The sequence below is a fragment of the Neolamprologus multifasciatus genome, chromosome 20 (assembly GCF_963576455.1).
Source record: "Neolamprologus multifasciatus chromosome 20, fNeoMul1.2, whole genome shotgun sequence".
NCBI classification, from domain to species: Eukaryota; Metazoa; Chordata; class Actinopteri; order Cichliformes; family Cichlidae; genus Neolamprologus; species Neolamprologus multifasciatus.
The window spans coordinates 20,497,563-20,510,273 of NC_140458.1; the positions used below are offsets into that span (position 1 = coordinate 20,497,563).

General features: G+C 41.5%; 1 protein-coding gene across 1 annotated transcript in view; it reads left to right on the forward strand.

The window, feature by feature from the left end:
* ntsr1 (neurotensin receptor 1 (high affinity)) overlaps nucleotides 1-12,711 on the forward strand; it is a 77,023-nt gene that overhangs the window by 45,164 nt on the left and 19,148 nt on the right. Inside the window, exon 3 of the mRNA XM_085145557.1 lies at nucleotides 8,113-8,197. Coding sequence (XP_085001683.1) covers nucleotides 8,113-8,197 — 85 coding nt within the window. The remainder of the gene's footprint in view (nucleotides 1-8,112; nucleotides 8,198-12,711) is intronic.

The window sequence follows — 12,711 nt, forward strand, 5'->3', positions numbered from 1 at the left end:
TCTTGCACACACAAATGCACACTGTTTTTACTTCTTCAGTTTGTTTATGTACTTAAGGTTATAGAAAGACAGGAAATTGTCCTGTTGAGGCTTGTCTCAACAAACAGCGGATGTTATTACACCCACTGAGGAATCAACAACAAAAATATCAATGTTAAGTGTTGCCAACTTTGTGGGATATTGTGAGACAAGTATTTCTTAACAGGGCACAAAAAGATGGAAAACAAAGGACTATCAATCACCTGCTGTAGACAGAATCTCATACCCAGAGATATAAAAGAGTAAATGTATGTTTGACCCAGTAATAATCTCTACTCACAGACATAAAAATCAGCACTTGAATATCTTTGGGGTCTGTGTTCTGCTGCCTGCCTATCATGCAGTGATAGGAAATAACAGAGAACAATAAACACAGTTTAGAGAAGTTTCTTTAACTACATGCGTTATGTTGCATTCTGGATATGACAGCGGGGATCTTTAAGAAGCTGCTAGGAAACCAGCAGACATAAATGACAACAGTAGGCATTATCAGCAGCAACTGCCACCAATTATTCAGCCACACTGGGATTTTGAGGTAATAGATAATTAACCTAGGGAGATCACAAACTTTGTTGTATCACTAACTATTCATTCTTACAGGTCACTCCAAAACAATGAAATCTGAATAAAAATGTTTTGTGGTGAAATCAATGAGTTCAGCCTGATGTCAAGTCTGTGTCACACAAGTAAATGGACTGGTTCTTATAAAGCACTTTAGTCTACTTGAGCACTCAAAGTGCTTTATTCACACAAGCACTTTTTCTATACGTAAGTGCCTTCCTTCTAACAGTAACACTCTGATGAATGTATCAGAAAGTAACTTGGGGTTCAGTGTCTTGCATGCTTGGCATGCGGACTGGAGGAGCCAGGAATTGAACCACCAATCTTTAAAATACCAAGTTATAACTATCAGGTCTTTAAGTCTGACGTCATTAGCTGTGTCTGGGCCCAAACTCTGCTGCAGGTCCCCAAGTAAAACAATCACTGCAGCATCACTGAGAGTTGAAAAACTGTCTAAATTCTTTCATCTGTAATAAAATGATCAGTGTGGCTGCTCTCTGATCAGTGTGTAATAATTAAGTTTAACATCCAGGCATCCATGAAAACAGATTTTATTAAATTTAATGGAGTTGGAAGTTAGCAGGGAGTTATCGATTCTCTTATCGATTCTTTTTTAAAAAGGAGAACACTAAGGTCTAATAGCTTAGAACTTTGTTTTATATCTTCTCTTTGAACAAGATAGAAATTTAGGAGTAACATGGCCTTACAAACCCAACAGTGAGATCTTAAGAGATCCACAGCCTATGGCTCTTCAATGGGGTGTCACAGGGTCCCCAGGAAAAAAAATTGTAAATGTAAAATAATAAAATAAATATTCTTCTGTAGCAATAACAAAGTATAACATCAATTATTCTGTAGCAATTACACAAGAATATCCAGTAATGTCCCTGCCTACAATTAAACACATTCACTTACCGAAAATCATCTGCTGTGGCAAATGGGTGCAAACCTTTGACCACAAACTTAGTCACTGCTCGGTGACATTCGTCTATCCTGGCCTGAAAGGAGACGCTAACGGTAGACTGCAGTGAGAACTGCCAGCATCTGAGCCAGACTCTGTCTGTCTCTCTCGTCATGGTCATCTAAATGCACAGTATGGCAGGTTTTGTAGTAAGGCAGATCGCGCTAACATAATATGCACTGTTAGTTGATTATTTACCTGCCGCATTAACGGGAGAGGACGTGCAAACGTTACCGCTGCTGCTGGGTTGAGATTCACGAGTCCGGAGCGGAATTAAAAACACGACATTCATTTAAGGTCATCGCGTGTTTTGTGAGCAAATGCTTTTGTATATTTGTAGTGTTTCCTCCCTTAAATGAAATATCTACTTTTCAAGTATTGCAAGTTGCCCTGTTGTCATCCATTCTCGTAAAGCAAAACCAAACGTTTGAGCCGCTTAGGCGCCGTGTTTCCTGCCAGGTAAATGACGCTCCGCAACGTGGTGACGTCATTCGGGGCGACTGGAATCGATAAGGGAATTGTTTGCAAAAATGGCAAACAATTCCAAGGAATTGAAACACTGGGAACTGGTTTTTGATACCCATCCCTAATCACTAGCGACATAGCTATGTTAGCATAATATAAACAGTGAAGCTGGAGGATGAACGCTAACTTTTTTCCACTCGATAAAAGTTAACGTTAAGGGTTCCCGATGGTCAGGGACAAATGCAATCGCATGGCAGAATTCTGTAAATGGATGAAACTTCAGCCAGGAGAACAACTGAGATAATCCATCCACAAAACGAGGTTAATCATTAATATACTGCTGCACGGGCTGGGCTGTAGTTACATCTTAAGGTTTTAAAAACTAAACTTGATTGATTGATGATTAGCGGTAATAAAAACTGAGAGAGGCCGACAGTGATCACAGACTGTTTTAGGGGCTTGTTGAGATTAAATAGATACAAAGCATTAAAACATGTTAAAAATACAAAAGCCTTATGAGAAGCAGCAGCGATGAGATGATTCAGGAGGCCGATCACATGGGAAGCGGCGGCAACTCCAGGGCAGGTCTGGGGTTTGTCCTTGATGGTGAGGCTCCTTAGCCCACAGATCTGGAGGACGATGGCGGCGCCAAATAAAACTTCAGGTGGTCTGGAAGGTGGCCTGTGATGGTGTGGTTGGTTGATGGCCGAGGAGGAGAAGGAGTACGTGCAGGCTGTGGCTGAGCAGGATGTGGACATGCATGCCGCGCAGGATGTGATCTGGCAGGCGTGCAGACCAGACAGCGCAACGACCTCTGGTGGAAACATGGCTGGACCAGAAGGCACAGAAACCTCTAGTGGAACAGGATGAGAACCAGACGGTGCGGAGAGCTCTGTTGGAGCAGAACCAGATGGTGATGTGGAGATGTGGAGGTCATATCTGGCTGGATAAGCTTGCCTGAGTTCCCAGCAGATGCCACAGGTGTTTTCAGTTTGCCCATTTCCTGAGTCCTGCATAATGGGTCCAAAACCTGTTGACAGCTTACCATAACACAACGCTAACAAGCTCTACAACTTCAAAATGGCCCGACCCAAAGACCAAAATAACAATCTTCACACATTTAATGTTACACTTATGTTTCATCACTAAGTACACACATGTCTATACTTTTCAAGAAACTTACACTTTCACTGATCTTTACAGCAAAAGTAAAAACAATCATTCATTCATTCAATAATTAAGTCAAAGTCAAAGTTAAAGTAAACTTTATTGTCATCTCTGCTATATCCAGTGCAGCATACAGAGAGATGAGACGATGAGGCTCTGGTTTCATCAGTGCAAAGCAAGCTAATAAATAGATATAAAAATTAGAAGAAAATAAATAAATATCCGCTTGAGAGTTACAATTAGAATTTACAATTTACAATTTACAGTTGGTGTGGTTTAAAGTGACCAGTGTAGCAGCTTGTAAACCCAGAGTGAAGAAGATTGTTCATAGGGCAGCATAAATTGTCCATAGAGTAGCGTGTCTTACAGAGGTAGTGGTGTGCAAAGTGCAAAAAAAGTCAGTTAACAGATTGTGTGGGTGTGTGTGGTGGTGGGGGGGGGGGGGGGGGGGGAGGGCTGGTAGTGAGTTCAGGAGTCTGATGGATCTGGCCCCGATGCTGTGGTAGTGTCTGCCTGATGGGAGGAGAGAAAACAGTCCATGTGAGGGTGTGACGGGTCGAGCACGATGCCTGAGGCCTTACTGATGCAGCGATTTGAAAGATGACCTGTAGCAGAGGAATGTTCCAATGATCTTGGTAGCTGCTTTAACAATCCGTTGTAGTTTCCTAAGATCATCAACATTGCAGTTTCCAAACCACACGGAGATGCAGCTGGTCAGAACACTCTCTATGGTCCCCCTGTAGAACGTAGTGAGGGTGGGAGGAGAGAGGTTGGCCTGCTTCAGACGTCTCAGGAAGTGGAGGCGCTGCTGGGCCTTTTTGGTGGTGGAGGTGGTGTTGGTGGTCCAGGTGAGGTTGTCTGAGATGTGAACTTACATGTCAGGTATACAGTAATCTGATATTTGGGGATAGCTATAGCTGAGATCCAATGCAAGTTTCACATTTATTCTTTCAACTTTAATTGTCAACCATATCTAGGTAATAATGGATTGCATTTATATAGCGCTTTTCGGGCCCTCAAAGCGTTGTACAATTCCACTATTCATTCACTCTCACATTCACACACTGGTGGAGGCAAGCTACAGTTGTAGCCACAGCTGCTCTGGGACAGACAGACAGAAGCGAGGCTGCCATATCGCGCCATTGGCCATCACCAGTAGGCGGTAGGTGAAGTGTCTTGCCCAAGGACACAACGACCGAGACTGTCCGAGCCGGGGCTCGAACCGGCAACCTTCCGATTACAAGACAAACTGCCAACTCTTTACTACTACTCTAGGTACTCTACTCTTTTGGGAAAAAGGAGTTTATGTGACACTGACACTGACAGCATTTTGCAAGATTTAAGAGGTCGTCAAAGCAGTTTTTCCATATGGTCAAATACAGTGGTCCCCAGTATGCTGTATCCAGTGACCAAAGAATACTGAACTAGGAGTCTTTCTTCCCTCCTGTGTTACTCCAAATCAAATACCCTTGTGCGGTGATGAGTTCTGAAGGTATTTATGTACTCTGTTGGATGGAATCCAGCAAAGTAGTAAACTCTGGGTTCATTGCACTTTTTCTTCTATATGTAAATTCCCTTGCTCAACTTTTATCAATAAACTTTGTATCATTCTCTCAGTCTCTGAAGGCTATTTAATGAGTTTATTTCATCCATTTTCTTACAAGGATTTCAGTCATATATAATGCAACTGATGATGTACAACTAATTTAAATATAGCTAATATTAATGGTTCTTTTGTTCTGTCTGACTTTTACATAAATTTTTCAAGTATTGAATTATACAAACTTAACCACAAGGTCCACATAAGGTAAACATTTGCATGAGCTAAGGGCCACTCAAATACTATACTTCAGTAGTATAGTAATTACTATAGCAATTATGGAGGTTCCATAAAAACAGATACAGACTGGTCGAGCTGCAAAGATCTGCAGGAAAAAGGGGTAAATTAATCAAATAAATTAAGCACATAGTGCTGATAATAGTGTTTATTGTCTCAGTCTCTCTGTATTGGTTTGAGCAGAACATTTATGATCCTGTCCAGTTATTAAAAATGAATATTCTACCTAGGGTTGCAAAGGGGCAGAAAATTTCCAGTAAATTTCTGAAAAGTTTCCAGTAAATTTCCATGGTAAGTTAAGCTTGGGAATTTTGGAAATATTCCATATTGGAAACTTTCCATGGAAATAATGGGAATTATGGAAATTAATGGGAACTAACTGGAAATATATTATTTCCAAGCATAAATATAAACAGAAATCATAAGAAAATCTCCATGCAAAATGTTTTCAACAGATATTTCAACAGATTTATTTGTAAGTACAGCAGAATAGAACACGTTTCAATAACTTGTTTCATGGATGAATAAAAACAGAAATGTTGAGTTCAATATTACCATCCCTTAACCCCGCTCATTCAAAAATGCCCCCTGTCCAAAAATCTCCACAAAGTCCCATTCAAAAGGTTAAATGAAAAATGCCACGTATACTCCAAAACATCCCATTAAACATGCAAATCTTCCTTCAAGCAATCCTCTTTTCTCATTTTTGCTCAGTCAATAGACTCTTCCTGGACCTCATCATCATCCAACAACATGTCCACTTCCTCAGCATCCAACTCTGAGTCTTCCTCTTCGGTGTCACTTTCCAGCCTTGTTGAGGATGGCTCTGTGTCAGGCTCAAAGAGCCGTAGGCTTGCCCGAATGCCGACCAGCTTTTCCACTCTCACATTTGTGAGCCTGTTGCGAACCTTTGTGTGGGTGTTCCCAAACAGTGACCAGTTGCGCTTGGAGGCGGCTGATGATAGTGGGATTTGGAGGAGGATGGAGGCTACAGGTGCAAGGGCCTCAGATTCACATAGTCCCTTCCACCAGGTGGCTGCATATATGTGCTGGCATGACTGCCATATTCCATCCCCTTTCCAAAGGCCTTGCTTTGTTCGATACTTTGCCAAACTGCCTAGAACTTTGCCTTTATCGAGACCCAGGTGGTCAGACATGGCTGTAATGACCGCATAGGCACCGTTGATCTCTTCCCCAGAAAGTATGCCCTTATATTTGGGGTCCAGCATGTATGCTGCTGCATGCACTGGCTTCATGCAGAACTCCCTCCGCTGTTCCAATGACTTGACCACAGCCGTTTCCTCTGCTCTGCTAATCCATCAGAGATGACTGAAATACAGTCAGCTTGGTCAATGGTCTGTTTCACCTTTGCTTGAACTCGACTGAACTCTTCATCCAGTAGATGAGTAGACAATGCATGTCTGTTTGGGGGAATGTATGCTGGTCGGAGAACATTCAAAAATCTCTTCCAGTACACATTGGATGTCAGCATCAGGGGTGAGCCAGTTGCATAGATTGCACGAGCGAAACACTCATCTGCGTTTTTCTGGCTAGTGTCATCCATAAAATCAAAGAATCCTCTGATGCCAGAGGGACCAGGAGCTGATGAGTGGGTATCTGACTCTGATACAGCTGAAACAGATTCATTTTCCCCTTGAGTGGAACTTCTGGCTGCTGCATGTGTTGGGCCTTGAGGAATTTTTTTGCACTTTGCAATGTGCTGCTGGATTTTTGTGGCATTCTTCACGTACGTCTTATCACAATACTTACACATATATACAGATTTCCCTTGTACATTAGCTGGTGTAAAATGTCTCCACACATCAGATAGCGCACGTGGCATTTTTCTGTAAAATAAAACAAGAGCTTGTAAAAATGCTAATGCAATGCAAGAGATCGTAATAATACAATTGCAATATGATAATAAACAGATATAAATAGTAAGGCTAGCTAAACAACTGGAATGATCTTCAAAACAAAACAGCCAAATGAGGAAGCTAGCATCTTCTTTATGTTATACTAGCTATGGCTTATTTAGCATCTAACAGATGCTAGCATTTTATTTAGCATCTTATCAGATTGCTATCTACCAGATACATTTTATGTGATATTCACAATTTAAACATTTAATGAATATATTTTCCCATAATATCATCAAAACTTACCTCACTTGTTAAGTAGACAGGCTCAAATGCGTGCCTTCAATACTCTTTGTCTTTCAGGCTCAAAAGTGTGGTCCATGAGTACATGTGATGGAGGCATGCACAGTGCCAGTAGGTGGTCTCAATAGCCATGCAGCAAGCATGTGCTCTGTACATGTGATTAAGGAATGGCATGGATATTCAAGTGTATTTGAATTGCATTTGTTTGTTTTTGTTAATATTATGCTAAAATATACTTTGCTCAACTATATTTAAGTTCCCTAACAAGAGCCAACCTTCAATTTTGAAAATTCCCAGTTTATTCCCATAAATTCCCGTTAATTCCCGTTTATTCCCATGGAAAGTTTCCATCTTTGAAAATTCCGGGAATTTTGCAACCCTAATTCTACCTGAATATTTTTGACAGTGTATGAGTCCCTTTTGGATCAGAAAGACTCCAACAGCATTATCTACTCTGAGTTTTAAATGAAACTGAAATATTTGCCAGCTGATTGACATAGTGTGTCATCATGAACATGATAAATAATCAGTGCAGGGAATTTCCAGTATCCATAAAAAGGTATCTCTTTTATTACAAAATAAATCATCTGGTTGTTAACAAATTATGGCAGGAGATACTGGATTCAATCCATGTGGTTTTTGATTTCAAAAATTCAACTGAAAAATAATTTCAGTGATGTGTACAGGAAATTTATACACATTGTCACAATACTGTTCTGTTCACTGGTTTCTTTGTTCTGATGTCCTTGATATAAATCAACAATCAAAGCATTTGTTTAAGCTTTATTCCTAATTACTTGTGTCAACATCCTGCACAGTGTGCACATGAGTATTTTCTATTAACAAATCAATTTTCTGTTTTTCTGTGTCTGTTTGCCTAGTTACTGGTTTCTAACGCTTCCCCTCTTCCTTGTGTTCAGGAGCTGTGGTCATAGCCTTTGTGGTCTGCTGGCTGCCCTATCACGCTCGCCGTCTCATGTTTTGCTACGTGACTGAGTGGTCAGAGTGAGTAACGATTCCTCTCAGTCTTTCATGCAAGGGAACATTCACTTCTTGGTTTAGTCCAGGGGTCAGCAACCTTTAACACCCAAAGAGCCACTTGGACCCGGTTTCCACACAAAAGAAAACACTGGGAGCCGCAAATACTTTTTGAAATCTAAAATGAAGATAACACTGTATATATTGTTGTTGTTTTTTTACCTTTATGCTTTGTGTGAACAACTTAAGTAAGTAAAGTTTATTTATTAAGCGCTTTTCACAGACAGACAGTCACAAAGCGCTGTACACAAATATTAAAATAAACAATACAATCAATAGAAATTATACACAATGTAAAAGATCAAATGTAAATAATGTAAAGAATGTAAAATATGTAGATCAACAAAAGGCTTGTTTGAACAGAAAAGTTTTTAACTGCTTTTTAAAAGAATCCACAGAGCAACTAAGGTGTGTTGCTTATGAAATCCATGAAGTGCTACAGAGAAAATTACATTTAATTTATGTAATTAACACATTTCGAACTCTTAAAGAAATATAACAAAAGGAAAGACACCCAGCTGAACTAAAATGATCCAGCAAACAAAAACTGTTGTGAGCCGCCAACCTTATATCGCCTTTGGGCTTTTGGAGCCTTGACCTGACTTTTAAAAAGTAATTGGAAAAAAAGCACTATGCTGCTAAAAAATGAAAAATAGATATTTGCAAAATTCTGCCTATATATGTATTTTACCTGGTTAATGTGTGTGGCGGAGCGTGGTCTGCAGTGCCGCTGCATGGGAGTCGGACACACCTGAGCTGCACCCGCAATCACGCCTCGCCGCCTTAAAGTCTGTGCTCTCTTTGCTGTTGTGTTGTCGGGCTGTGAGCTGAAAAGCTACAGCCGGCTGTGTGCGTACGGCAACCGTGTGTGAAAAGTGGTCAATAAAGAGATGCTGAAAAGCAGCGGGTCTGCCATGGTACGAAGTCACTTTCATCTTTATGCAGGACTGTAAGCTGTCATCTGTGAGGCGTGAGCGGTGTTTGTTTTTAACATAGTTTACGGTGGAGAACAGCTGCTGACATAATGTGGATCCGAAGATCCATAATTGGCCTACCTGGGGTCGAAAGTCGATACGAGCATTGTTGCACCCCCAATAAATAAATATATATATATATATATATATATATATATATATATATATACATATATATATTTATTTATTTATTTATTTATTGGGGGTGCAACAATGGTCGTATCGATATTGAACCGTTCGATACAGTGCTTTCGGTTCGGTACGCATATGTATCGAACAATACAAAATTTTTAATTTATTTTATCAACTTTCCTTCTGACGATGCTGTCTGTGTTGAGCGCTCAGTGAATCTGCGCTCGACCGTGCAGCCTAGGCGGAGTAGTCGAACGCAAATTCACTGAGCGCAGGGCAAGCTAGCGAGACAGAAGTTAAGCTCGTTGCAACATGACAAATTGAACCTCCCCCACCCTCATTCAGATGTGGCGTTTGGAACTATTTTGGTTTTCATGTGACGTATGACCCTGAAGGTAAGCACATCATGGACATTGGTAAAACAGTATGTCGGGTGTGCCACGCAACGCTTAATTACATTGGTGGGAACTAGTGCGTTAGTGCAGTTAGCTCGTTAACATGTTGGCCATCCAGCCCCACGCACGGGGCGATCCGCGGTAGCTCGTTAACGGAGATTTGCCGTGTTGTGGCGTTAATGTCATTTCAACGAGATTAACACTGACAGCACTAGTGGGAACACAACGAATATGACTGCACATTTACGCCGACATCATCCTAGTGCAAAGACAAGTGGAAGCAGACAAAAACAACAAGCACGCATGCTACAAACTTTACCCGAGTCATTTAGACAGCCGTTAGCACATGATTCTCCTTATGGGGACCTGATATGTTTAATATGCTGCTGAGAATATAGCCCAGAAGAAGCGTATAGTATAGCTTTTATTTTGGAAAGAGCCATTTCTCTGTAATAAACTCTCTTTTCCAAAGATGAGTGATTTCTCGATCAGATAGATTTATTATTTTATCCCTTTTTTGTTTCAGCAACATTACATTTAAAAACTGTACGTTTGAGTTAAAATATATATTTATAATTTTAATAAATGACAAATTAAAAAAGCATGAACATTATTTTGTATCGAAAAAATATCAAACCGTGACACCAAAGTATCGAACCGAACCGAACCGAACCGTGAATTTTGTGTATCGTTGCACCCCTAATGTATATATATATATATATATATATATATATATATATATATATATATATAATCCAAATTGGACTGACTTCATTTAAAAATCTCAACCTCTTGTTCTTGCCCCCCCACAATTAACCTTTGCATTGTTTCATTAATCAAATCAAACAAACAACATTTCAGCAGCTGAATGGTCCTACTCGAAAAGTCTCTTTCTTCTGTTCCATATCAATAATGGATAAGCAGCTTGTAAATGTGGCAGCTGAAAAATCATACATCCTGAGTAATTAAATACACTTCCTATTCAATGAAACACAGTAACCACACGGCTTCTGTGGCTGGCGCCCCATTAGAGCAACACAAGTTGCAGAGCATGTTTGCTTGTTGCTTAATATGTGCATAATAATTATGAATAATGAATAATTATCAAAATAGTTTATAATATATGTTTGGTGAATTAACCAAGGTCTTCTGTTCTGCTTCTGTATAATCTTCAATTTATATTATTGACATAAAAGTAACTAATGTTCTCAGATAAATAATGAATTTAAAAAGTACTGCCCCGTTAACATTGGTGGGCCAGTTGAACAAATAAAAGGGTTACACGTGATTTAAAAGTGACTGTAGTATGTTTCTGTCAAACCAGGTTGCCTTGGAATAGGGGCATCTGGGTTATCTGGTTGGGTACAGGTATGTGGGGCTAGGCTGAGTTAATGCTCGACAGCGTAGTGCACTCCGGGCAGCCGTTGTTCGCAGGTTTGAGCCCTGGAGCCCCCCCTTCTGCGCTAGCAACAGCTAGACAGCTAAAACCATTCTTACAGTAGTAAGTATCCAGTTCAACTGTACTAGGGGAGGTCATGGACCCAGATCCCACTACCCCCTAGTCGTTCAAGGCAGCATTGGCACTTCTATACCCCTACATAACGGGGCTAGCAGCCCCTTACACAGGGACAGGACCAGACGGCGTGGAAACCTCTAGCAGATCAGAAACAGGACCTGAACCAGATGGTGTAGAAACCTCTGGCAGAGACAGAGTGAGGTGGAGCTGTGCAGGACACACAGCCAGCCCAGGATGCTATGGCTGGGGCTGTGCAGTGTACGCAGTCTGTTCAAATGGCTCCACTGACATCAACAGCAACGTGGAGTCTCTAGTTGGCTGGATAAGCTTGCCTGAGCTCCCAGCTGAAACAGGTGAAGGCTGGGTGGACTCATCTGAGTTCGCAGTTGGTGATACAGAAAACTGAGACAGCTCACCTGAGCCACCAGCTGACGGAAAGGAAGCTGGGTTGGAGCAAATTACAAAGCCTGATCAGGATGCTCTAACGGCAGCAGCTGGAGTTGTTGTGAGGGGCTGGCCTCACAACAGCCAGAACCTGTTTCCTTCCTTCCAATTACCAGCCCTCCCCACCCAAGGAGCATGGATGGGTGCAAGGACAGGCGGGGTCCTAGCTGCCCTTACACTAGGAATGAGTACAGACTCATGAACAGGCCAAGTTGCCTCTACCCGAGGGACATATACTGGTGCAGAGGAAGACTGAGTCACGGCTGCCTTCACCTGGGAAACAGGTAACGGTTGGACACCAGCTGTTCCCACCCAAGGAACAGTTGGGGACAGCTAAGAGTGGGGACAGTCTCAGAGTACCGACCGAGTGGCACAAAACACTATACACAGTTTTTGAATGGGTGACCCTAGGAAAAGAAAACACAGCTTCTGAGAGCTGGGAAACACACAGTCCAGTTTATTTGGGGCCCAGTTTGTGTTCAACACAAACAGAAACAGAAACTTCTGCTTCTTCAGATTTAGAAACAAAATCAAAGTTTTCAAGCTTCAAAGAAAAACACTGGGTTATAGACTGATGAGTTTGGCCAGCTCCTGGGCTCACAGCGAGTGAGATCCCTTTCCCTCTCGAGGTGAGCAGAATCTGCTGGGTCCATGGTGTGGTCGCATTGTTCAGTCAAGATTGCGTTGTGTGGCTGGCAGGATTGGACATGGATGTGAACATCCGAGCATAGAAAACACAAAACATAAACTAAACAGGAAACTAAACTAGGGAGCTAGGAAAACAATAAACAGAAAAACTAGGAGCCAGGAGCTAACTAGTAACCACTCGGGGAAACAAGGAACATGGGAGAGATACACAGCAACATGAGGGACGACGTGACAACAGGCAGAGGGAAACACAGGGCTTAAATACACAGCGAGATAACGGGGGAATGAGACACAGGAGGAGAGCACAGCTGGGAATAATCACACACAACGAGACTGGGGAGAAGCAAAACTGAACACGCTGCACACACCAGA